Here is a 27618-nt window from a genome sequence, read left to right on the forward strand (position 1 = left end):
CCTCATTACATAGAACTACTCCACCTCCTCGCAAAACTTTTACCATTGTTGAATTCCTCGATATGTTGCACGTTGGTGTTTCAACGACTTGTATGTTCAACGGTAATTTCAACGCAGAATGTGCAGTTCGGCCACCATCAAGTAGAGTAGCAGCGACGTCTGACGAAGCAATTGCCAGCGCAATTTTCTGCTGTGACCGTATAGTAGCAAGAATCAAAGAGATCAGAAACGTTTTCCTGTACCACCGGGCGCATCAAGAAAGTAGAATCCACCGGCGTTATTGTCAACCGCTCGTATAATCTTATCATAAGCATTTTTCTGCTGAATATTCAATTTGGTAATGTTAGCTTGTATGAAAGCACGCAATTCATTGCAATCGTATTGTTGTTCACGTTGAAGCTCATGGTCAATAACTGGGCGCAGTAATGCCAAGTTGCGCTAATGCCTTATTCGCAATTGTAAGGCAGAGATCTTCAACCAATATCAAAGCAGAATTATACATTTGTAATGTATATAGCAAGTCTGCGTCTGATGCTCGATTACGCGCCAAAATTAATAAGTCCTCGGTCATGCAGTCTTCGTACTTATTCCACAGTTATTGCGGATTTGACGGAAGGCATGTAGATATTATTATGGCGAATAGTACGCGTATTTGTTTTGGATGAGATGTGAGTGATGCGTCATGAAGTGCGGTGTCCCAATGCATATCATCTTCTAACAAATGCAATCGCTGACATGCTTCACGATACGTCGCACACAACTGCCCGTCAACAGTTTTCATATCATCAAATGATCTTGGTCCGCGCACGTTGACTAATAGCAGACGCAAATAAAAACATTCAGCGTTGTTCGGATGGATGGTGTAAATGCGTCTTATGGCATCGCTTTTATGGGCATTTGGATAGCCGTCAACACGCTCCCCTTGCTTTCGTCGTTTAAATGTTTTCGATGATGGATTCCAAGTGAAATATTGTGGTATTTCGGAATATAGCAATGTTCTTGCAAATTCATCGTTTTCAGACAACTCGAAAAAGGTAGTTAGTGTTGTCCCCGGTGGTCGTGCTAGAGTATGCATATTTGAAGTACATAAATAAAAATGGAAAAATTAACCTAAAACTATATCTTAAACTATGTATTTTACCCACACACGCATATGCAATAAGACCCACCAACAGTGTATTTGCTAACCGCATGGAAGCACTTACGAAACAATAACAATACTAACTTGCTTTGTGTGTGTTGCACGGTGAGCAGAAAACACGAAATCGGTTCGAATAAATGTAGCAAAGCGATGGAATTAAATCTGGAAAAAACACACAATGTTGAAACACTTTTTTTTACACACACCGCGCATTTTCAAGCGACAATCGAACGGCATGGCATCACATATGAAACAACAACAATACTCACTTGCTTTGTGTTGTACGCAGATTGTTAATCACGTTGAAATCTGAGAAAAATACACACAATGTTGAAACATTTTTTTTGATACACTCAGTGCATTCGGAACACTTACGTTCTGTATGTCTTGTTAGCTTGACAGTCATCCATAGAAAGAACGAATGACAGGCAAAAACGATCAACATGCGATGTCAATGTTTTTTATTAATTGTAAACATCCGCCAGTTGTTTCGTTTTTTGTTATTTTTTTTGCACAACGTGCAATGATACACACATTAAATTTCTTATGTGCACCCTCCAAACAGACCCCAATCACCCCTGAAAATTTCATTGAAATCGGGCAAGCCGTCTAGGAGGAGTATGCGAACAGGAAGTTTTGCCACTTAATTTTATATATGTATATAGATTTAAAAATACTATCGGGCAATGATCAGTTATAATTTTAAATTTTGTGTCATATATGTACGGCCTGAAATAGGTTATTGAAAATATGATGGCTAGGAATTCTTTATCTGTTGTAGCATATTTCTGTTCATGGCTATTTAAAGTTCTGCTAATGTAGCACGCTGGCTGACCTTGTTGAGAAAGCACTGCGCCCATTGCGTAATCACTTGCATCCGTTGTAATAGTAAATTCCTTATCATATTCAGGAAATTTTAAAATTGCATGTGATAATATTAGTGATTTCAAATTTTCAAAACTAGCTATGTACTGCGGATCTCTTGAATTTATTTTATAACCTCTTTGTAAATATTTAATCATTGGATACGCAATTTTTGAGTAGTCCCTAATGAACTTTCTGTAATAACCAGTGGCTCCCAAAAAACTTTTTAATTGTTTTTCGGTTCTAGGTATTTTCAAAATTTCTATTGCTGCTATCTTGTCCTGATTTGGCTTAATCCCTTGTTTTGTTAAGGTATGCCCCAAAAATTTTGTTTCTCTCTTTAGAAAACTACATTTATCTACCTGAATTTTTAAATTATGTTCCTTTAACTTTGAAAACATTTTCTCTAAGGAGTTTAAATGTTCCTCCAATGACGTTGAAAAGATTAATATGTCGTCCAAATAAACGACACATATCTTATTTATGTATCCTCTTAATATGTCATTCATTAGTCGTTGAGAGGTAGATACAAAAGCTGTCTTTTCAATATCCTTTTTATCCATTAAAATTTGATGGTAACCTTTGGATAGATCAAGAGTTCTAAAGTACTGCGCCTTGCCCAACTTGTATAAGATTCCATCATTGTTTGGCAAAGGATATTTATCATCGACAGTTATTTGATTTAGTCTACGGTAACCGATTACTAAACGAAACTTTTTGTTTCTTATGCTATCACATTTTTTTGGTACTATGATAATAGGTGAACTATATTTACTCCACCTTTTCCGAATTATACCTTGTTTTTCTAGCTCCCTAATTTGCCTTATGGCTTCTTCCTTATGTTTCGGAGGTAACCTATATATTTTTGAATTGATTTGCTGGTTTGTGGTGGTTTTTATTCCGTGGACCACCGTTTTTGTGTTTGTCAAGGCATCTCCTTCTTTATACATCAATTTTTCATACTTCTTTAGCAATTTTTCAACCTGCTTTCGTTCATTTGATTTTAAATGATCCATTTGAATGTTTTGCATTTTACTTTCTTCCAATGCATATACTTGCTCTTGGATAAATTTTGAATAAAATTTGAATTTTTATGCCATTTTTAAGCTCAATTTCTTCGTTTTCAATTATCGATTATATTGAAATTATTAAATACAAAATCGTTTCCTAGTAGAAGATCGTACGGTTTTTCAAAATCTATATTCAACCACTTCATCCTAGCATTGTGAGGTTATTTAAATTCTAGCGGACATGGTGTCTTAACTCTTTCGTTAAACGCTCTTGTACCACCATTCAGTGTACTATTTATTGTTTTATTTTTTTCTACAACCGGTAAATTATAATATTCGAAGCTTGATTTTTTCATAATACTAATAGTAGAGCCTGGTTCTACCAATGCACACCATTTTTTGTTAAACAAAGTAAGTGAAATTAATATTTTATTTTGATTTTTCGAGGCTAATTGGTAAAAAATTCCTCGTTGTTGTTCGTTTCCTCTGTCCTGCTCACAGCATCAACATCCATTGGTGTTAGGCCATTTGAACGTCTTGTTTGTCGAGTGCCGTCCTGTATATTTTGTCTTGCTGAATTACTATAGCCGTTATTATTATTATTAATATTATTATTACGATATTGATTTGTATATTGGCCTGAATTTCCTGTCCGATAATTAGTTTGTCTCTGTGGATTATTTGGATGATAATTATTTTGCCCTGAAAAGTTAGTATTTCTTTGGGAGTATCGCCCCGAATTATTTTGTGCATAACAATGATCGTGTTTTGATCGCCAATATTTTGTCTCCTAAAGTTGTTTATTTTTTGATTATTTTGATTTTGGTTACTATTAAAGTTTCTTGCCTTCTGATCAAATTGGTTCGAATTTCTGTTTCTTGCTAAAAATATAGGATTTAAATTTCCATCGTCCAGCCCTATGAAATTGTGGATCGTATTTGTCGTGTCAGCCCATGTCGCTATATTCCGTATCATATAGGCAAAAGTCCCTGCTGCAAGTTGCTTTACCCTTTGTATAAGCATTCCTGAAAATATTTCTTTCATCATACCGCCTGTTTCACTCAAAGCACAATATTCGGTAATATTATCCATTATTTCTTTTATTTTCCTACCAAGTTCACCGATACTACCCACCCTAAGGTTAGCGATGTCGTTGGTCAAAGTCATCTGGTCCTTTGTTGGCCTAAAGTGCTGTTTTAATCTTATTTTGCATGTATCCCAATTTTCTGGAGGATTCAATGTTAATAATTTTTTGCCAATCCTAAAATTTTTAAGTCACAAACTACTCTGAATGCTACCTGTTCTTGTCCTACATAGTCAGCTAGTACCCTATCAATTGCCTCAATAAACGAAGGTAATTTTTTTGGATTACCTTCAAATGGCTGTAAGTATTTTAGATATTTTTCTATCTTCTGCCTAATACTAGTTTCCTGCTGTGTAGCATTTTATTGAAGCAATTGTGTTATTGCTGATAAACAACGTTCAACGTTTAACATTTGATTTTGCCATAATTTTTTATATCTTAAATTTCACTTATGTTAATTTACACTTTTGAACAATAGTTACATACATACATATACATAAGTATTATCTAGTTCGAGCAATACAGTAATACCCCGGACTTACGCGATAGGTGGGTCCGAGCGGTTGCCGTGTAAGTCGAATTCGCGTAAGTCGGGGTTCAACGTTGCATATAAATACATATAAAGTTTGTTTAATCGGGACCAGAGTTTAAAGAAAACAATAATTTAGAAGAAAAATGTTTAATAAAGTGTAGGATAATAAAAAAATATTACATTGTTATGAATAAAGTAAGCTAAACCGAAGTTATTTTGATGTCGAAGGCTTCATATATTCTAACAGTGTTGCCTGACGAGTTAAATTTTTCTTCTTTTCACGTAAAATTTCCTCGTAGCATACCAGTAATTTTTTTATCCCTCGTTTTGTAGTAGAAATGCGTTCTTCATTAGAATCAATTTTTTCTAAAATTTGTAACCCCTTTTCAATTGAATTGAGCCCTTCTGTTAAGTTTGCAATTGTCATTTGATTTACCGATTCAACTGGGTCTAGCGAATCAGTTTGGTCAATATCTTGCTCATACTTACGCATTTCTATAACCTCGTCAATTGTTAGCTCTTGATTGTGTGAATCTAGCAATTCTTGAACGTCATCATTATCGACCTCTAAATTTAATTGCTTGGCGATATCGACCACTTCTTCTATTATGCTATCGATTTGTTCAGGATCTGAAATGGTTTCTCCTTGGGTTTCAGAGGTGAAAAAAATGGACACAGTTTTTTCCAGACACCATTGAGAGTTTTTTGTGAAACCTCATTCCAAGATTGTCCAATAATTCTTACAGCATCTAAAACATTGAATTGCTTCCAAAAGTCTTTAACAGAAAGCTCATTGTTTTGTCTCATAGCTTCATGTAGATGTGCAAATGACCGCCTTGTGTAGTAAGCTTTAAATGTTTTAATGACTCCCTGGTCCATTGGTTGAAGCAAGCTGGTAGTGTTTGGTGGCAAAAATACAACTTCCACACGTGGATCGAAATTAATTAGAGTTGCGGGAGGATGACCTGGCGCATTGTCAATTAGTAGCATCACTTTAAATGGGATTTCTTTTAATCGGCAGTAACGTTCGACTTCAGGAATAAAATGATGGCCAAACCAGTCTTCAAAAAGAGAAGCTGTCACCCAAGCTTTTGCATTAGACTTCCAAATGACAGGCAAACCAGCTTTAGATTTATTTTTTAAGGCTCTTGGATTTTCTGAGCGATAAACTAAGAGAGGTTTTAATTTACAATCTCCAGCTGCATTCGCACCAACCATCACTGTTAATCGATCCTTGGCGGCTTTAAAACCTGGAAAAGTTTTCTCTTCACGCGCAATAAAAGTTCTTTTAGGCATTTTCTTTCCAAAAAGACCTGTTTCATCTACGTTGAAAATAGTTTGACTAGTGTAGCCACCTTCATCTATCATTGTTTTGAGTTTTTCTGGATAGAGAGATGCAGTTTCTTTATCAGCGCTTGCCGCTTCTCCACTCTCTGCGATGCTATGCCAATTACAACGACTCTTAAATCGGCTGAACCAGCCGTTACTAGCTTTAAACACTTCATTTTCAGCCGCCTCCCCAGCTTCTTCTTTTAGTTTTTCAAAAATCTGCTTTGCTTGAAAGCACACTGTATTTTGATCAACAGGACAATTTTTCACTCTTACTTGATTATCACACCATGACTGTAGCAATGTTTCCATCTGTGCGATAATACCGTGACGCTTACGGATGATACTTGAATTCAAAGATTGAGAGTCTTTCACAGCGGTCATAATTTTTTCTTTACCTTTTACAACCGTTCGGACTGTTGATTCCGGTAGGTCAAATTTCTTTGCCAATTCACAAATTTTCATTTTTGCTTCAAAGTCTTTAATTATATTCAGTTTACACTCCAAAGACAGTGTTTTTCTTTTCTTGTTAGGCTCAAATGACTCATTTTTCGTTCTTTTAGACGACATAATTAGAAATTATAAGTAAAACGCACTGCGCACTTAAAACAATTTCACGCGGAACACGTTTAAACCTGTCGCAAATTGAACACTGAGTGGGCGGAGCGAGAGAGCCGATGCGCGCGGCAATCAAAATGAAAAACCGCGTATCTTCGAATTCGCGTAAAACGGGGTAGCGTAAGTCGGGGTATTACTGTACCGCCCCCTACTAAGTTTTTTATACATATCTCGGAAACTACTATAGCTATGCCAACCAAACTCTACAGAGTCGTTTTCTTCAGGCATTTCCATATACAGTTCAAAAATGGAAAAAATCGGATAATAACCACGTCCACCTCCCATACAAAGGTTTTGTTAAAAATCACTAAAATTGCGTTAACCGACTAACAAAAAACGTCTGAAACACTAAATTTTACGGAAGAAATGGCATCCAGGCTTTTTTTAGAAATTGAAAATGGGAGTGGCGTCGTCCACTTATCGACCAAAAACCATATCTCAGGAACTACTTTACCGATTTCAATGAAATTCGGTATACAATATTTTCTTAACACCCTGATCACATGTACGAAATATGGGTGAAATCGGTTCACAACCACGCCTTCTTGCAATATAACGCTATTTTGAATTCCATCTGATGCCTTTTTTGTATAATACATATACACATTAGGAAATGAAAATACAATTCAATACTCAAAGTACACAAATTGATCTAATCTAATTAATTTTACAGCAAAATAAAGAATATGTAAATGACAGATAATGAAATCTCGATTATCACTTTATCATGCCAGAGTATAAAAAGTTCGGTGACACCCGAACGTAGCCCTTCCTTACTTGTTTTCACTTGCTTTCTTACCACAACTGCTGTCTTCTTCTTTGACGCCACACTGTCTGCCGATTTCTTTTTTGGCTTCTTCTCAATGGATTTCACCGCTTTTGACTTCGATTTACCTTCACCTGATTTACTTGACTTATTTGCAGCCAAAATGTGATGCTCAAAAATTTACATTTAAAGGGTGCATCTGGTTCTTTTTCTTTTTACGACTGAGCCAGTTATGAATTAAAACGTTGCTTTCTATTCTGTAGGAAGAATCAGTCTGACTCTGACGGCATGACATGGCTCACGCGTCATCTGTCAAAAAAGGCTATTGAAAAAGTACCCCTACTTGGATCACCCGTTACATGTTTATATTTATGTATTCGATATTTTAGTAGACTGTATGATCATTGTGTGTTGTCTCTTTATAAAATTGCAATGAAAGAAATTCCAAAATGTACTTAAAAAATGTCGCAAGTTAACACAATCAGTCCACTCCTTCTTCTAACCCAAATACACCCAATATAATTTTTCATATTTCACTTGGAATCCATCATCGAAAACATTTCAACGACGAAAGCAAGGGGAGCGTGTTGACGGTTATCCAAATGCCCGTAAAACCGATGCCATAAGACGCATTTACACCATCCATCCGCACAACGCCGAATGTTTTTATTTGCGTCTGCTATTAGTCAATGTGCGCGGACCAAGATCATTTGATGATATGAAAACTGTTGACGGGCAGTTGTGTGCGACGTATCGTGAAGCATGTCAGCGATTGCATTTGTTAGAAGATGATATGCATTGGGACACCGCACTTCATGACGCATCACTCACATCTCATCCAAAACAAATACGTGTACTATTCGCCATAATAATATCTACATGCCTTCCGTCAAATCCCCAATAACTGTGGAATAAGTACGAAGACTGCATGACCGAGGACTTATTAATTTTGGCGCGTAATCGAGCATCGGACGCAGACTTGCTATATACATTACAAATGTATAATTCTGCTTTGATATTGGTTGAAGATCTGTGCCTTACAATTGCGAATAAGGCATTAGCGCAACTTGGCATTACTGCGCCCAGTCATTGACCATGAGCTTCAACGTGAACAACAATACGATTGCAATGAATTGCGTGCTTTCATTTCAATACGATTGCAATGAATTGCGTGCTTTCATACAAGCTAACATTACCAAATTGAATATTCAGCAGAAAAATGCTTATGATAAGATTATACGAGCGGTTGACAATAACGCCGGTGGATTCTACTTTCTTGATGCGCCCGGTGGTACAGGGAAAACGTTTCTGATCTCTTTGATTCTTGCTACTATACGGTCACAGCAGAAAATTGCGCTGGCAATTGCTTCGTCAGACATCGCTGCTACTCTACTTGATGGTGGCCGAACAGCACATTCTGCGTTGAAATTACCGTTGAACATCCAAGTCGTTGAAACACCAACGTGCAACATATCGTTCTATGGGATGAGTGCCCAATGGCTAACAAAAAGTCATTAGAAGCATTCAATAGAACAATGCAAGATTTACGCCAAAAGTAACAGATTTTTGGCGGAGCATTAATCTTATTATCCGGCGATTTTCGGCAAACTTTGTCAGTCATTCCTCGATCAACTCCTGCCGACGAAATAAACGTATGTTTAAAATCGTCAGTTTTGTGGAGACATGTTCAAAGGCTGACTCTTACCATCAACATGCGAGTCCAATTGCAAAATGATCGATCCGCAGCGGCGTTTTCGAAGCAGTTGTTGGAAATTGGCGAAGGCAAAATACCAATCGATGATACCGGTTTGATCACATTGCCGAACAACTTTTGTACACTTTTACAATCGAAAAAGAATTGATTGAAAGTGTTTTTCCGAATATTGTTCAACACTATCAACGCCACGATTATTTAAGTGAACGCGCAATATTGGCACTGAAAAATGTACACGTCAACGAAATCAATTTTGCCATTCAAGAAAAACTGCCAGGAGAAGCTAAAACATATATGTACATCGATTGATAGCGTTTTAAATCAAGATGAAGTAGTCAATTATCCAAATGAATTCTTGAATTCTTTGGATCCCCCCGGTCTGCCACCGCATCGTTTGGTCCTGAAAGTCGGTTCACCCATTATACTTCTACGAAATCTGTAGACTTTCAGTCAAAAAATTGTGGCCAAATTTGAATGAAGCAACAATACTAAATGGCAAGGCAGCAGGTGAAGTTGTACTCTTACCACGCATTCCCATGATTCCAACGGACATGCCGTTTGAATTTAAGCGCTTGCAGTTCCCAGTACGTCTTGCCTTTGCGATGACCATCAACAATTCGCAAGGTCAAACGTTTCAAGTGTGCGGCGTCAATTTGGAAGAACCGTGCTTCTCCCACGGCCAATTGTTCGTCGCATGCTCGAGAGTGGCAACACCAAGGTGCTTATTTATTTACGCGCGAAAACCCAAAAATGTTGTATACCAATATATTTTATAAATGTTTTATAAATAAGTAACAGTTTTACAACAATAAATAAAACACAAAGTAAAAACCCTTAAGAGTTTTAATCGATTTAGGTGTAGCGAAACGCACAGGGTAACAGCTAGTTTAACTATATTTTTTCATTTGTTTAGACTATTTAGGTTACAGCTTAGCGTGGTCTTGATTTTGTAACTACATAATGGTCATGTTTTTTTCAGGGCATATACAAGTTACCTAAGTAAGTTTCTTGAATTGCCAAAACTACAATCCATGCAGTCTGAAGTCGGTCGCGTATGGATCAATTTAAATTACAGTAGCCATCGAACGTGTAACCGTTAGATATAACGCAACACTAGCTTTGGCATCAGCAGAAAATTAGGAAAACGGCTTCAACGGCAGCAGCGGTAACAATAAAAGTAGGTTATAAATAAGCAAATTGCGCTGTCAATTAAGCAATTTTCAAAGCATTTATAATTAAAAGCAGTAAAATCGTAGGTGGTCGACATCACAGTCGCTACAATTTATACGCATTAATAACTAAAAAAAGAATAAAAAAGAGCTAAGTTCGGGTGGAACCGAACATTTAATACTTTTACAACTTGCAGGAATCAAAGCCAGGGAAATACCTTAAGACGTAAACCGTCAACCAGTGGATCGAAATCTAAGCAATTTTACATAGACATTCACTTTAAATAACTGATCACTGTCCTATATATTCAGCATAAGATTTGTTAGAAAAACCAAAATCATTATACGTAGTTATTATACAAAATCAGCTAGAAATTCTGGCAATGGTTATATGGGGGTTAGGTCAAGTTTATCTATTTTAGACCCAGAGATACATTATTTAGAGCAAAATATGTTCTGAGGTTCATTGAGATAACCCAAATATTGGTCGATATATCCAGCATAAAGTCAACAAGAAGTTCGAAAATCTTCATATTAAGCATATGGGGGCTCAGGGAATTACTGACCTGATTCAAGCTATTTTTGATACACAGAATTGTTACTGCAGTTAAACGATTATATCTGAATTTCTATTGCATATCTCACACATTGACCGATATTTTCGAATAAAAGTCAACTATAGATACTGGAGCCCACATGTTAGGTACCCAGGGGCTTGAACAGTTTTGGTTGGATTTAGTAAATTTTTAATCAAAAGGTGGCGTACTTTATGATAATTATTACTGCAAAATTTGATTCCGTTATATTTTATATTATTATATCAAAGAGCATAAACATCACAAGTCAATATGCCAGCCAAAGTGGCGAAGTCCAAAACATTTCCATTCATAAACCAAGGCGCACATTCAACAAGTGACCTCCCTTTATTTATAAAAAACAGACGCCGTAACATCTCCCTGAGCATGTCTTTGCCTACAAACGTCTTTTCGCGACGATGGCAAAAGCTAAAAATTATAAATTGAAAAATTTTCTGATGTTCTTCTGGAAGGGAAAACTCGTAAAACAGAGAAAAAGTGATAAAACTGGCAACATAGTTCTTGTCGATTTAAAATATTTGCAAATCTGAAATATTGTGTCGTGACTCACACAAATCAGTGTCGATATGTATCTCAGCTCATACATAAACATACATATTTACGATGGGTTCATGGCAAAGCTGTTCGAGCGGCAAGGGAACCGGTGACAATCGGCGATCGTTCGCTTAGTTTTTCGGCACAGTTCGGATTTTCTGCCAACAACACAACGTTGTGACGCTTTGTCGTCGTGTAAGTGCTTCGACACATTGACCCTTAGACAAAACATGAGCTTTGGCCATTTTCCATTGGTGACAACGGAGATGTACAAAGATATTTTTTTTTGCAATATCTTTGTATTTATTGAATCCGCTTTAATTGCCTAACAATAAGTTATAAAATTTTAAATCAAATTAAAAACTAGACAAGCTCAAGCAAGTGATTGAGAAGTTTTGGTGATACGTTGCTCTTTAGTACGCAGGCATATCTCTTCTTTTAAGGCGTGCTTGATTGCAGGAATGTACCAAAGCATTAGCCAAAGGGTTTGGGTGATCTCGGAGTTTAGATACATATTTAATTCTGCTATCTTCTACTTCTTTCTTTACCATAGAAATACCAAGGTCTTTATGGATATTTTCGTTACGCATGTACCATGGTGAACACGTGATTGTTTTAAACATTTTTGATTGGAACCTTATATCAATATTAGTAGGTCGTACCCCACACTTGAATGTCATACACCCAAATCGACTTTATGACCGCATTATATAAAAGCCCTTTGTTGTCTAGGCTAAGTTTAGAGTATTTATTTAAAAGCCACTTTAAATTTGCAGCTCTAATCTTCATACATGTTATTTTACTAGTTATGTGTTTTCTCTACGTGAGCCTTCTATCTAGGTGAACACCAAGATATGTTACTTCGTTCGCTTGGGGTACTAAAATATTGTTAGTTTTTACACATTTTTGGTCATAGCGAAAACGTAATACGAGTATAGTTACACTTTTGTTCATTCATATTTATACCCCAGTTCTTTGACAGACCTTAAGTGACAGCTCACTAAAGCTGAAAGATGCGTGCGGCACTTGTTATTCCGCTAGTTTGTACATAAGTATGTATGTGGCTCATATTTGCTTTTGTAAACAAACCGACAAATGTGCCAAAGAAATAATATTGTATGTACTTATGTAAGTTACAGGAGAACTCGATTACTTTATTGCATAATTTCCTTTTTATACAAAATGTTGATTATTTGCTTTAAACTTACATATGTATGTACGAATTCTTACTTACTAGTACTTAAATATTTCTATATACTCAGTTATGATGAGGTAAGCAATAATCATTGAAAATCGGCTCACGTTATGGCGGGCACGGCTTCTGCTCTGGTTTAGTGCCGACGCATTTCGTGTTGTTGTTGTCATTTTTGTAATTCAACTTTATTGAGCAACAATGATATTGTTTATTTGCAGAATATTACTGAATTGAATTTCTAATATACAGTCGAGGTTCTATTTAATGAATTCCAATGGGCTGAATAGAAAAGAAAAAATGTTGTTCCTTCTAACATTTTTTATTTGTAGTGGTCCTGGTTCTTTCTTCTCCATTTGTGACAAAACATTTGTCAAAATGCGTTTTAATGTTACAAATTATGCTCTGATCCATTGGCTGAAAAACGAAGTCATCAAATAAGCAATTTCAATTGGTCCTTTACATCAATATCACCAAAACAGGGTGCGCAGCGCAGTTGTCAACAAAAAGCAGAACAATTCTTTGTTGAGAAGCGAACTTTGGGTTCAATTTCAAAAGCCAGAAAATCTGGCTTGTCATCCATGCTTTCGTATTAAATTCATAATCCACGTCTGGAGATTTGATTCCTTTGGAGCGTCTCGGATTCTTGGCCTTTTATATAAAAGCAATTTAACTTCCTCCAAACCGGTCATATTGCATGCCACCATAAAAGTAATCTTCTCTTTGCTGTTTTTCCCCCCAATTCACTTCTCATTTTTAGACGGCGTTAAAGATTTCGTTTTCGTCATATTTTTCTAACAATTTTGGCAAGAAATTCCTTATCCATTCATCTGGAGTTTGGATGTTGGCATCAACACTTTCACCACACAATGTTTTTTGAACAATCCCGGACGATTTTTAAATTTTTCAAGCCAGCCTACACTTACTTCAAATTCTCCGTGACCCAATGCTTCAGCGCATTGTTTAGCTTTTTCTCTCAGTATTAGTGCAGATAGAGGAAGATTCCGACCAGGTGCCGCGCATACCCATTTCAACATTGCTACGTCAATATCCTCAAAAGTACAAATACGAAGCTTCATTAATACTGGATGCATTATCTGTGACACTGGTTAACACGTTTTTTAAAATCGTAGATAAGCTACTGGAAGGAATTCCAAATTTCTTAGTAATGTCTTTTTTCGAAGCTTTTCCCTTTTCAACTTCTTTTATGATCAATGCTTTTTTCTACAGTGATACTTATGCGTGGAGTCATTTTACAACTTACTATCGCGATATGCAAATGCAAACTGATAATGACTGCAAGAAATATGAGAGATGGTAATGATTTCGGTTGACACTTGCATAGTTCGGTAGTTCCCCGAAATACACCTTCAAATTTATTTAAAATAAACGGTTCAAAGCATCAGTCTCTCCTTGTGCATTGTGAAAACAACAAAGTACAGACAGAGCAAGAATAACAACACCAATAATACACAACAAAGCGACGCCGATTTCTTTTTTGTGCGCGTGCGTTCGGTTTTGCCTACCAGTGATGTATGTAAATTATTTGAATAAATTCGTAATATGGAGATTGAAAACGCTTTAATCTTGAAGTTATGGTCGCAAAAAATGCTTCGTTATATGGAAATATTCGCTATAGGAAAATTCGTTGTATGAAGATTATTTTACACTCATAGTACTTGTAGACCCAGAACACAGTGTTCTTATAATTGCTTTGTAATAAAGAAAACTTCGTTCGTTTTGAGAGTTTCGACTGTATTTTGTTGTTAGGTTATTCTGAAGTAATGCGGGTAAGATGATCTGAAAGGAACTTGTTTGCCAGTTTGTATAACTAACGTTATTCAAGGTTATAGTTTCATTAAAGAAGTTTATAAGAAAATTACCATTTAGTTTAAAAGATGTATTGTTAAAAGTAACAATTAAAATAAAATTTTGAAAGAAATATTATTCCTTCTCTAATTAATTTGTTAATTTTTCTGTTATCTTTAGTAGCTATTGTGACGGTAGTGTCTGTAGCGACAGTTTCTTTCTTAAAGATCGGTTTTTGTTACCTTTAATTTGTTTGTTCTTTTTAATGTAGAATCACCTGGTTCGTAATTTTTTATTTTTGATATATTGATAATTTAGCGCATTTTTTTTGGTTTCTGGCTATTTCATTTCGAAGGTCAGAATTCACTGTTTCACTGAAGTTTGGTAAATCTTGGTAATTAATCCTCTATGTTCTTCCAAAGAATAAATCGGCTGGTTTCCTTTTTGTTGCTAATAGCCCTGAGAGACCAGGAAAATTAATGCGCCTTAAGCAACGCTAATGCGCATTGAAATTTTATGGTGACAGACGACAGATTTGTGCATTTAGACAGCTGATAGTGAAATTTGTTTATTTATAAAAACAAGTAAGGAAGGGCTAAGTTCGGGTGTTACCGAACATTTTATACTCTCGCATGATAAAGTGATAATCGAGATTTCTTTATCCGTCATTTACATATTTTTCCAATACCGTATTTGTGTAAAGTTTTATTCCGCTATCATCATTGGTTCCTAATGTATATATTATACAGAGAAGGCATCAGATGGATTTCAAAATAGCGTTATATTGGAATAAGGCGTTGTTGTAAACCGATTTCACTCATATTTCGTACATGTCATCAGGGTGTTAAGAAAATATTATGTACCGAATTTCATTGAAATCGGTCAAGTAGTTCCTGAGATATGGTTTTTGGTACATAAGTGGACGGCGCCACGCCCATTTTAAATTTTTAAAAAAGCCTGAGTGCAGCTTCCTTCTGCCATTTCTTTCGTAAAATTCAATGCTTCTGACGTTTTTTGTTAGTGGGTTAACGCACTTTTAGTGATTTTCAACATAACCTTTGTATGGGAGGTGGGCGTGGTTATTACCCGATTTCTTTTATTTTTGAACTGTATATGGAAATGCCTGAAGGAAACGACTCTGTAGAGTTTGGTTGACATAACTATAGTAGTTTCCGAGATATGTACAAAAAAATTAGTAGGGGGCGGGGCCACACCCACTTTTCCAAAGAAATAACGTCCAACTATACCCCTCCCTAATGCGATCCTTTGTGCTAAATTTCACTTTAATATCTTTATTTGTGGCTTAGTTATGACAGTGAGCCGAGTTTGCCCATTGTACAAATGAGCATCCTCCCCCGACCTCAACACACACACCACATCGCTTCAAAACTTACATCACTAACACGCAACCTTCACCACATCACACCACATCGACTCAAACTTACGTCACTAACACGCAACTTTCACCACAGTACGCTTACAACCCACATCCCACACTACTCGTGAGAGCATTACACACCGACATCTACACACATCAGCACACATGTACACCAACACCCATCACATCATCCGATTCAGCACCGACAGGATCCAGGAAGGACCGATAAACAGATCGACTCGCTCAGTTCGTTTGCGACATTAACAGCGATCGGTTTGTGACTATTTTTCTGCGCGTCCCGTTTCCAATCCGCCATCATCAGGATCCACGCCGCAATTTAATTTACCAATTTTTATATTAACGATTATTATATAATCAGCACGAGTCGTTTTGTGTTTTTTCTTGGCAATAAAAATCTGTTGGTGTCACCCGGACACAATAGTCACACCCCCTCGATAAGTTGGGTTATTTAATTTTATTTTCTTGCGCTACTGACGGTATTGGTGGTATAAAAATCAAAAAGGTGAGTGCAAGGATTTCCATGGTCCTTCGAGCCTACAGAAAGGCACATTGGTTAAAACAGTGAAGTGCAGTGACACAACAAATTTAAACAAAAAGGTGCAAATGTGAGTGACAGTAAAAAACCAAAAAAAAAAATACATATATAAAACATACATACAACAACACGAAAAAAAAGAGTTAATTTAAAAGTGCGGTGAACCTAAAGTGCAACAGTGCATACAAGTTCAAAACAAAAGAAAAAAAGGGGAAACAACAGTGAAATTAAATACAACACCAATAACTTCAAAAACAACACAACAATTAAACCTTTACTAATAAAAACGGGCGCGAAACTTAAATAATCAAAAACTAAAATAAGTTAAATCAATACAACAAATAACACACTGGAATAGCGGAGAAGAAGCGGCTCAACAATAGGAGGAACAGCAGAACGCACGCACACCCGATTTTCTATCAGAACTCCCCAAAATCCCCTGAGGGACATGAAGTGAGTGTATCCATTTCACTTTTAATTTATTATTATATATGTATATATGTATGTAGCGTTGCAACCAACGGTCAGCAGAATAAAACTGATAGCAATTAAATCCGTTTTATAAAAACGGGTTAGTGAAAGCTTGGCGGTAAATTCAAGTACCGATATAAACGCAATACAATACGGTTAATAATATATATATGTATCCCCAATATACATATATATATATATATATAACCAATTAAATTATTGTTCTTTGCCTTTAAAACTTACATTCGTGTATACAAATACACACATTTCACAAAAAAAAAATTTTTTCCAAGTATTTACTTCCTAACATTCTGGCAATACCGCTTCGGCTTATTAACTGTGAGAGGGATACTTGCAAATGCAATACCGCTTCGGATTATTAAGCCGTGAGAGGGATAATTGCAAATTATACGGACAATACCGCTTCTGCTTATTAAGTGTGAGTGGGATTGCTTCCGAAAAAGAAGAATAAAGCATATACAATACATAGCAAAAAGCAAACTTATATATACATATGTTATATATTATTTGACATTCTCGCTTTCGCATATTTACATAAACGCGAATACGTTAACGCGAATTATATTTATATATTGCCGTATATCTTTCAATGCCTGTATACCTATAGACATAGGATACAATTATACAATACAGAGAAGAAAAATAAATGAACAGTGCGGTAAATAAGAACAATATTTGGGAAACAAAGTAAATAGTTCGCATACTACATACCTTTGTACATACATACATACATAAATTGAAAGTCCAATTTGGCGATTTCCGAGCATTTTCTTGTTCATTGTCAAACAAGAACAAGCATAATTGCATATTTCATTTAACGCATATTACATGCACATAGCATCCACACGTATGTACAAAGGATATTGACCTAGTTTTCAGTGCGCGCTGATACAAGGGCATGCGGATAAAACCGTAAACAAAAAAAAATATTTTTTCAAAAAAAAAGGAAGTAAATACAAACGCGAGCAATAAAAGCAATAAACGCATTCTAAAATTCGTTTTCGGAAATAACAGCTCTTATTTATTGAAAAGAGCTTTCGGTTACATATCGACTACATTTTACTAATTCAATTGTTACAACTCTTATTTGTTGAAAAGAGTTTCGGTACCACATTCTCTATTATAATAAAATATACATTAGGGTGATTAAAAAAATTTTTTTTTTTTTTTTTCAATTGGTACTCGCAAAAATAGGTTCCTAGACACCTCTAAGAAAGCCTCTCCAAATATGAGTTTTTAATTGTAACGGGAAGGTCCTCCGCCTAACGGTTTTCTATTTTTTCTTATTATCAGATAGAAAAATTTATATCTCGCTTCCAACTACTTGAAAAAATATCTTGTTCATTAGGTTTTGTGGGAAATTGAATGCTCTAAAATATGGTCTCTTATGATTTTTTCGTAAACCCAACCGTTTAAAAGATATTAACAGTTAAAGTTTGATTATTTTTGGGAACATTTTTTATTTCTTATGAATTTTATATCTCAATGAAAAAAAATTATATGAATCGATTTTTGGAGAGGTTTTCTTAGAGGTGTCTAGGAGCCTATTTTTCAGAGTACCAAACGAAAAAAAAAAAAATTTTATTTGATCCACCCTAATATGCATTGATGTTTGACGATGAATATCTCGAAAACGCTTAGCTTAATCGAAAAATCATAGTAGACCATTTTTATAGAGCAGTAAATTTCCTACAAAACTATGTGTTTCATCATTCATAATAATTTTTTTTCATTGAGTTGTAAAATTAATAAGAAAAAAAGAATTTTTCCAAAAATAGTCAAATTTCAACCGTTAATATCTTTTAAACGGTTGGGTTTACGAAAAAATCATAAGAGACCATATTTTAGAGCATTCAATTTCCCACAAAACCTAATGAACAAGATATTTTTTCAAGTAGTTGGAAGCGAGATATAAATTTTTCTATCTGATAATAAGAAAAAATAGAAAACCGTTAGGCGGAGGACCTTCCCGTTACAATTAAAAACTCATATTTGGAGAGGCTTTCTTAGAGGTGTCTAGGAACCTATTTTTGCGAGTACCAATTGAAAAAAAAAAAAATTTTTTTGAATCACCCTAATATACATATATATTTTGTTGATTCAAATTTTCTGATTGAGCACAGATTCAAAAGAATCTAAAGCAGAATTTAGCAGATCTTAAGAATTCCAAAAATGATTACTGATGACAAAAGTCCATGTACACCTGCAGAAGCTACACGCTCGAAGCAAGGTGCTACAAAGCAAAAACGGGGGAAAGACATTTCGTATATTAAATTCATTTCTGAGAGTGACAGCTTGATTAAATACTGCACTCGATTTGCATCTTCACCGATTCAGGACAATTCTGAATCGGTACTAGAAATAAAAAATAAATCTATTGACAATTTTTGGACACGCCTCTAAGCTGCATACGACGCAATAGTAGAAACTGATGATGCAGATCTACCTGAAAATTTTAAATCTTCGGCTTACGCCAAATACGAAAATTGCTTAGACCGCTATGAAGACACAAAAGCAATGATATCAGATTAATTAAAACTTATTAAGTCAATTTCACCACAGTAGAGTAGAGTTACCACAATTACAAGCCCAAGAGGCAAGTTCAGGCATTCATCTCAAAGTGCCAGCGTGTGATACGGAAATATTTAATGGAGGTTATGAACAATGGCCGTCCTTCCGGGACATGTTTACAGCCGTGTACATAAACCATCCAAAATTATCACAAGCGCAAAAACTGTATCACCTCAGATACAAAACTAAAGGTCAAGTAGGCGTAATAGTCAAGCAGTTCGCATTGAATGACGATAATTTTAATTTAGCTTGGGAAGCTTTAAGACAAAGATACGAAAATGAGATAATATTAGTTGACAAGCAAGTAACGATACTTATGAACTTGCCTAAAATTCAAAGAGAAACCAGTGAAGAATTCATGTAACTAGAATCCACTGTTTCAAACTGTTTGTCGGTTCTATCGACGCAAAATATTCCCACTCACAATTGGGATCCTATTCTGGTAAACATATGTACCGTCGCATTACCAGAAAAATCATTTCTTTTGTGGGAGCAATCATCAAGAAGTACTGCGTCGAATATTTTCAGAGCTGGAGTGTTTTCGTCCATCCGGACAACATGACCTAGCCAGCGTAGCCGCTGTCTTTTAATTCGCTGAACTATGTCGATGTCGTCGTATATCTCGTACAGCTCATCGTTCCATCAAATGCGGTATTCGCCGTGGCTAATACGCAAAGGACCATAAATCTTTCGCAGAACTTTTCTCTCGAAAACTCGCAGCGTCGACTCATCCGTTGTTGACATCGTCCAAGACTCTGCATCATACAGCAGGACGGGAATTATGAGTGACTTATAGAGTTTGGTTTTTGTTCGTCGAGAGAGGACTTTGTTTCTCCATTGCCTACTCAGTCCGAAGTAGCACCTGTTGGCAAGAGTTATCCTGCGTTGGATTTCAAAGCTGACATTGTTGGTGGTGTTTACGCTGGTTCCAAGATAGACGAAATTATCTACGACTTCAAAGTTATGACTGTCAACAGTGACGTGAGAGCCAAGTCGCGAATGCGACGACTGTTTGTTTGATGACATGAGATATTTCGTCTTGCCCTCGTTCACTGCCAGACCCATTTTCTGTGCTTCCTTGTCCAGCCTGGAGAAAGCAGAACTAACGGCGCGGGTGTTGAGGCCGATGATATCAATATCATCGGCATACGCCAACAGCTGTACACTCTTATAGAAGATGGTACCTTCTCTATTTAGTTCTGCGGCTCGAACTATTTTCTCCAAAAGCAGGTTGAAAAAGTCGCACGATAGGGAATCGCCTTGTCTGAAACCTCGTTTGGTATCGAACGGCTCGGAGAGGTCCTTCCCTATCCTGACGGAGCTTTTGGTGTTACTCAACGTCAGTTTACAAAGCCGTATTAGTTTTGCGGGGATACCAAATTCAGACATCGCGGCATAAAGGCAGCTCCTTTTCGTGCTGTCGAAAGCAGCTTTGAAATCGACGAAGAGGTGGTGTGTGTCGATTCTCCTTTCACGGGTCTTTTCCAAGATTTGGCGCATGATGAATATCTGGTCGGTTGTTGATTTGCCAGGTCTAAATCCACACTGATAAGGTCCAATCAGTTTGTTGACGGTGGGCTTTAATCTTTCACACAGTACGCTCGATAGAACCTTATATGCGATGTTGAGGAGGCTAATCCCACGGTAGTTGGCGCAGATTGTGGGGTCTCCTTTTTTATGGATTGGGCATAGCACACTTAAATTCCAATCGTTGGGCATGCTTTCGTCCGACCATATTTTACAAAGAAGCTGATGCATGCACCTTATCAGTTCTTCGCCGCCGTGTTTGAATAGCTCGGCCGGCAATCCGTCGGCTCCTGCCGCTTTGTTGTTCTTCAGGCGGGCAATTGCTATTCGAACTTCTTCATGGTCGGGTAATGGAACGTCTGCTCCATCGTCATCGATTGGGGAATCGGGTTCTCCTTCTCCTGGTGTTGTGCGTTCATTGCCATTCAGCAGGCTGGAGAAGTGTTCCCTCCATAATTTAAGTATGCTTTGGGCATCAGTGACTAGATCACCTTTGGGGGTTCTACAGGAATACGCTCCGGTCTTGAAACCTTCCTTAAGCCGCCGCATTTTTTTGTAGAATTTTCGAGCATTACCCCTGTCGGCCAGCTTATCAAGCTCTTCGTACTCACGCATTTCAGCCTTTTTCTTCTTCTGTCTACAAATGCGTCTCGCTCCCTCTTCAACTCTCGGTATCTATCCCATCCCGCACGAGTTGTGATCGATCGGAACGGTGCGAGGTAGGCAGCCTGTTTTCTATACGCTGCGACACGGCACTCCTCGTCGTACCAGCTGTTCTTTTGCACTTTCCGAAAACCAATGGTTTCGGTTGCAGCTGTACGTAAGGAGTTTGAAATGCCGTCCCACAGTTCCCTTATACCGAGTTGTTGACGAGTGCTCTCAGAAAGCAGGAGTGCAAGCCGAGTAGAAAATCGTTCGGCTGTCTGTTTTGATTGCAGCTTTTCGACGTCGAACCTTCCTTGTGTTTGGTGGCGCGCGTTTTTTGCTGCACAGAGGCGGGTGCGAATCTTAGCTGCAACCAGATAGTGGTCCGAGTCGATGTTAGGACCTCGGAGCGCACGCACATCTAAAACACTGGAGACATGTCTTCCGTCTATCACAACATGATCGATCTGGTTGGTAGTTTTTCGATCCGGAGACAGCCAGGTAGCTTGATGAATCTTCTTATGCTGGAATCTAGTACTACAAATAACCATATTTCGGGCCCCGGCGAAGTCAATCAGCCTCAACCCATTTGGGGATGTTTCGTCGTGGAGGCTGAATTTACCGACCGTAGTGCCAAATATACCTTCTTTGCCCACCCTGGCGTTAAAGTAGCCAAGCACGATTTTGACATCGTGGCGGGGGCAGCTCTCATAAGCGCGCTCCAAGCGCTCATAGAAGGCATCTTTGGTCACATCGTCCTTCTCTTCCGTCGGGGCGTGGGCGCAAATCAGCGATATGTTGAAGAACCTCGCTTTGATGCGGATTGTGGCTAGACGTTCATTCACCGCAGTGAATGATAGTACTCGGCGACGGAGTCTCTCTCCCACCACGAATCCTACACCAAACTTGCGCTCCTTTATATGGCCACTGTAGTAAATGTCACAAGGACCTACTCGTCTCTGTCCTTGTCCCGTCCATCGCATTTCTTGGACGGCGGTGATGTCAGCCTTTGTCTTTACGAGGACATCAACCAGCTGGGCAGCGGCACCTTCCCAATTAAGGGACCGGACATTCCAGGTGCATGCCCTCAATTCGTAGTCCTTATTTCGTTTGCCATGGTCGTCATCAAAAGGGGGGTCTCTCATCCGAGGCTGGTTGTAGCTCTTCACTGGGGGTGTTTTTTACGTGGCGGGTCCCAAACCCAGCGCACAACCCTTGTAGGGAATGTTTCGCCTTCTCACTTTAGCTCGCCTTCGAACGGATGTTCTTAGGCTAGCCAGAGGATACTTGGTCAAAGACCGGAAGTAGTGAGCTGCTTGAGCCATGTGTAAAAGAATCGTTTCTGGCCACTCCCAAGTGAATGGCGATCAGAGAACTTTCCTCACTTGCGTGAACTTCTACACATGACTCCATCCTTAACTACCCAATACGAAATTGCGGAAAGGGTAGACAAAAAAGTAGTCAGAACTAAAAACGTTCAACAAGACTTAAATCGAAGCTTCAATAAACCCCAAGCCGGAAGCAACAATCATTTAAACAGAAGCGTTTTCAAAGCACAATCGTTCACATCTGAACAAAATAAATTCACGTCATGCGAACTATGTTCTGGAGGGCATAAGTTAAAAGCTTGCAAGAAATTTAAAAAATTGAATGTCAATGAAAGGAACAACTTTGTCAGGTCAAAAAGACTCTGTACAAACTGCTTGTCCCACTCACACATTCTTAATACTTGCGAAAGCAAATTTAATTGCGCATATTGCCACAAAAGGCATCATTCTATGTTACATCTCAATAACTTTCCCAACACATCTCATAGCAGCGCTTTTTCAAAAAAAGCCACGGGCTTAGTTGCAACAGCAGCTCCCGAAACAAAAATTCAAGAAAATTGCTAAGAGACACCATGTTGTTCAAAGGCATTAAAAACTCAAACGCTACACAGCGAAAATCATAGTAGAGTACTACTACCCACAGCAGTTGTCTCCATCGAACATCGAGGAGAACTGTTCAAACTAAGAGCCCTAATAGACCAAGGATCGCAACGATCATTCATAGCGTCTAGGGCACAAAATAGGCTAAAACTGCCAACAAAATATGCCAACTATGAAATTACGGGAATGGGCGGACGAGTAGTACAAAACTCAAGCCTAATCTCCCCCAAAGCGGATAAGCGCATTCAAGCAAATGCTATTGTCTTACCGCAACTAACAAACATGCTACCAAGCTATCAAATAAATAACAAGCATTGGGATAAAATTTCACACCTGACTCTGGCAGATCCCAACTGCAACACGCCAGCTCAGATAGACATCCTAATAGGCAGCGACCTTATACCGCAAATCATATTAGAAGGTGTTGAAAAAATTTCGAAAACACTACTGGCGCAAAATACCATTTTCGGATGGGTCCTAAGTGGACTAGTTGCGGAACCAGTCACAGCCATGACAACTCAAGTTGAGGAAATCACAAACGAGTACCTCAATTCACAATTGAGAAAATTTTGGAAGGTAGAAGAACTCCCCCCCCATTCCAATTACAACACCTGAAGATCAGTATTGTGAAAATTTTTACAAAGCCACAACTACTCGATCAGATAATGGTCGGTATGTTGTACGACTACCAGTAAAACAAAAATTTCCAGATACATTCGCCTTAGTAAGCCCATGTGAAAAAATCATAAGAGGCAAATATTACTCTTTCTACATGCCACATCATGCAGTAGTAAAGCCTGACAAAAAAACAACAAAAGTCAGAGTTGTCTTCAATGCCTCCAGAACCACGAGCTCGGGTAATTCCCTAAATGATATTCTATTTACGGGACCCACACTCCAACCAGATTTAATGCTCCTCATATTGAACTGGCGTATATACAAATACGTATTCAATGGGGATGTCGAAAAGATGTATCGACAAATACTGGTTCATAAAGATGATCAAGATTTTCAGCGGATTCTTTTCCGAAAATCTGCCAATAGTCCACTACGCGACTTTAAATTGAAAACAGTTACCTTTGGCGTAAACTGTGCCCCATATCTAGCCATTCGTACACTACACGAACTGGCAGAAGACACAAAGCCAGAATTTCCACTGGCAACACAAGTCTTAAAAACGCAAACGTATATAGACGATATCTTGTCTGGAAGCCACAGTCTTCCACAAGCATACGAGACCTTATCACAGGTAATAAGTGCCCTCAATAACGCAGGGTTTCCTTTAAAAAAGATTACAGCCAATCACCCAATTTTTTAAAAGAATATTCCTAAAGACCATTTGTTGGATAATAATTTCCTTATATTTGAAAAGGAAAGTACAACAAAAACACTAGGCATCCAATGGAATGCGATATCGGGCCAGTTTTCATACACTACTGAGTCCATATCCGCATTATCCGCTATTACAAAACGCCAAATTCTCTCCTCTGTGGCAAAACTTTTTGACCCCGCAGGATGGCTTTCGCTAATTATGATACAAGCCAAAATCCTGATCCAAGAATTATGGCTAGACGGAACTGACTGGGACGAACAAGTGAAACCTCTTCGCTTAGAAAGATGGTCCCAGTTTGCTAATAACCTAAAAGACATTTCGCAGATACAAATCCACGGTGGGTAAACTATTCCCCCGAATACAAAGTGGAACTACACGGTTTCTGCGACGCCTCTGAAAAGGCATATTGTGCCACTATATATGTGCGCACCCAAAACGATATTGCAACTACAAGCCACCTACTAGTGGCAAAAGCAAAAGTTGCGCCTGTAAAAACCATAAGTCTACCACGACTTGAACTCTGTGGCGCTCTGCTACTAGCAAAGCTCATCTCCATGGTGCAGACCCACTTAAACATGGCAAAATATAAATTATACCTCTGGTCCGATTCCGAAATAGTTCTAGCCTGGTTGTATTTCTAACCGAACGTCTCAAATACTTGATCTATTAGGATCAGCCACTTGGCGCCACGTAGCCAGTGCTGACAATCCTGCCGATCTTGGGACAAGAGGGTGCAAACCCCTTCATCTCGCCACCACCACCCTCTGGTGGAATGCCCCCCGCTGGTTAACAGAATCTCCCGATTCTTGGCCACAATCGCCAATGCCCAACGTAATTGCTCCAGAAAGTCGAAAAATCGCCACTTATCACACAACAATGGATGATGCTGACATCCTTGAACGATTTTCATCGTTTCCAAAAGCTCTCAGAGTAGTTGCTTAAATGTTCAAATTTATCGAGCAACTCAAAAGCAAAGTAAAAGGATCACATAATTTCCCATGCAACACAGTGACGCACTTAGAGTTACAAAAGGCAAAGGTCGCACTAATTGCATATACACAAGCGCGCTACTTCAGCCGCGATATATCACTACTAAGAGAATCGAAGCCGATTGATAAGAAGAGCTCACTCTTAGTTCTTAACCCATTTCTGGACACGAAAGGTTTGCCCCGTGACAATGTTCGGCTCGCTAATTCGAGCCTAACATACAATGAACGCAACCCCATAATAATTGCAGAGAGGTCACCATTTGCCACATTATTCCTCCATTACATCCACATCTTAATGCTACACGCCGAACATCGCCTCATGCAACATATGGGACGTCAGGAGTATTATATCCCCCGTCTTAAGCCACAAATCAAGAAGTGCATCTTCACGTGCAAGACTTGCACTATGCACAAATAGAAGATGCGAACGCACATTATGGCAGCACTTCCACCAGAACGCTGTAATTTCGCTCTGCATTTCACCACAACAGGTGTTGATTTTGCTGGGCCTTTCCAGGTAAAGGCGTCCATGTTAAGGTCTCCCACTCTCTTGAAAGGCTATTTGGCTGTCTTTGTACGTTTCACGACAACGGCAGTACATCTTGAGCTATGTAGTAATCTGACGACGGAGGCTTTTTTCGCGGCATTTGCTCGCTTCGTCGCTCGACGTGGCTACCCTTCGAAAATCATTGGCGATAATGGCAAAACCTTTGTAATGGGGTTTCGTCCATAGCTGAGGTATGCTCAGCCGCTCCAGGGTCAGCTTTGGGACCCACGAACGCTTAGCAAAAGAAGTTTTTACTCTCGTAACGATGTATCCACACCCCCTTCTGTAGACAGTCAGACCAGCGTGATGTATACGGCGGTGATAAAAACGGGTGAAACTAACGTGCCAGGCGGTGATGAAAACGGGTGAAACTAGCGTGCCAGGCGTTGACGCTTGTTAAAGCAGGCACCGTGATGCATACGGCGGTGATGAAAACGGGTGAAACTAGGGTGCCAGGCGTTGACGCTTGTTAAAGCTGGCACGGTGATGTATACGGCGGTGATGAAAACGGGTGAAACTAGCGTGCCAGGCGTTGACGCACGGTGATGAATACGGCGGTGATGAAATCGGGTGAAACTAGCGTGCCAGGCGTTGACGCACGGTGATGTATACGGCGGTGATGGTCCTTCGGTTTCGCGCTGAAGGAGAAATATAATTAGAGCGTCTGTATACGATGAACTCCGGTTCGCAACTGTCTTCGTTGACCTCTGGCTAGCAACTCTCCTAGCACTGTACTTACATGCGAGTCGCCTGTTAGTCGCGTTATTTTCTGGTAACGGTGCACTACGGTGTGCAAGCAGCGGTACTGACGCTGTTCGAGGCAGCGCAACGGTGCACAAGCGTGCAGGCAGCGGTAGTGACGCTGTTCGAGGCAGCGCAGCTGTGCTGTCGCTGTATCACAACGCAACTACGGTCGATATCACACGAGAACTACACCGATTTGGTGTAATACCTTTTCAACATAACGCCTGCGAAAATGCCTAATTCGATTGTTTGCGATATCGGTATTGTGAAATTGATTTCTTGATATACTTGTTGTAATAAAAAAATTTATTTCTCTTGGATTTTAATTCCATTGATTATTTTTGGGTTTAGAATGCTTTTCAAGATTTTACTTAGGTTTTCCTTATCGTAAACTTCGCAGTTAATGCGGTGTCTGTGGAACCTTGGCTAAGGTTCTTCATGTATAATTTCTTTCTTTCCTTCTTAATAATTAATATAATTTGATTTTTGAATACGTTTAGATTGTCACAGTGAGGAATGAGCTTTGACTTATCCTCTTCTTTGACTTATT

At 38.4% G+C, this 27618-nt stretch overlaps 2 protein-coding genes across 3 annotated transcripts in view; one reads left to right on the forward strand and one right to left on the reverse strand.

The window, feature by feature from the left end:
* LOC126765301 (uncharacterized) overlaps positions 1 to 27618 on the forward strand; it is a 62961-nt gene that overhangs the window by 13055 nt on the left and 22288 nt on the right. The window contains exon 3 of one of the 2 annotated variants that reach the window (XM_050483018.1): positions 10038 to 10244. The exons of the other annotated variant lie outside the window; for it this stretch is intronic. The gene's annotated coding sequence lies outside the window, so the exon portion shown is untranslated. Of the gene's footprint in view, positions 1 to 10037; positions 10245 to 27618 lie in introns of those variants that run through there. 2 annotated transcript variants of the gene reach the window in all.
* LOC126765543 (tigger transposable element-derived protein 1-like) lies at positions 4843 to 6344 on the reverse strand. Its single transcript, XM_050483156.1, has 2 exons — positions 5324 to 6344; positions 4843 to 5276 (listed from the first exon to the last, which is right to left on the reverse strand). The coding sequence occupies exons 1-2, from the start codon at positions 6342 to 6344 to the stop codon at positions 4843 to 4845; spliced, it is 1455 nt and encodes a 484-aa protein (XP_050339113.1).

This window comes from Bactrocera neohumeralis, unplaced genomic scaffold (assembly GCF_024586455.1).
Source record: "Bactrocera neohumeralis isolate Rockhampton unplaced genomic scaffold, APGP_CSIRO_Bneo_wtdbg2-racon-allhic-juicebox.fasta_v2 cluster10, whole genome shotgun sequence".
Classification (NCBI taxonomy): domain Eukaryota; kingdom Metazoa; phylum Arthropoda; class Insecta; order Diptera; family Tephritidae; genus Bactrocera; species Bactrocera neohumeralis.

What these genes read in the sequence shown, in the direction of transcription:
- LOC126765543 (XM_050483156.1), bottom strand. Translation starts at nt 6,344, where the DNA reads ATGACCGCTGTGAAAGACTCTCAATCTTTGAATTCAAGTATCATCCGT. An exon ending in TTCACAAAAAACTCTCAATG is followed by an intron (nt 5,277 to 5,323) that starts GTGTCTGGAAAA and finishes CTGAAACCCAAG; the next exon opens with GAGAAACCATTTCAGATCCT.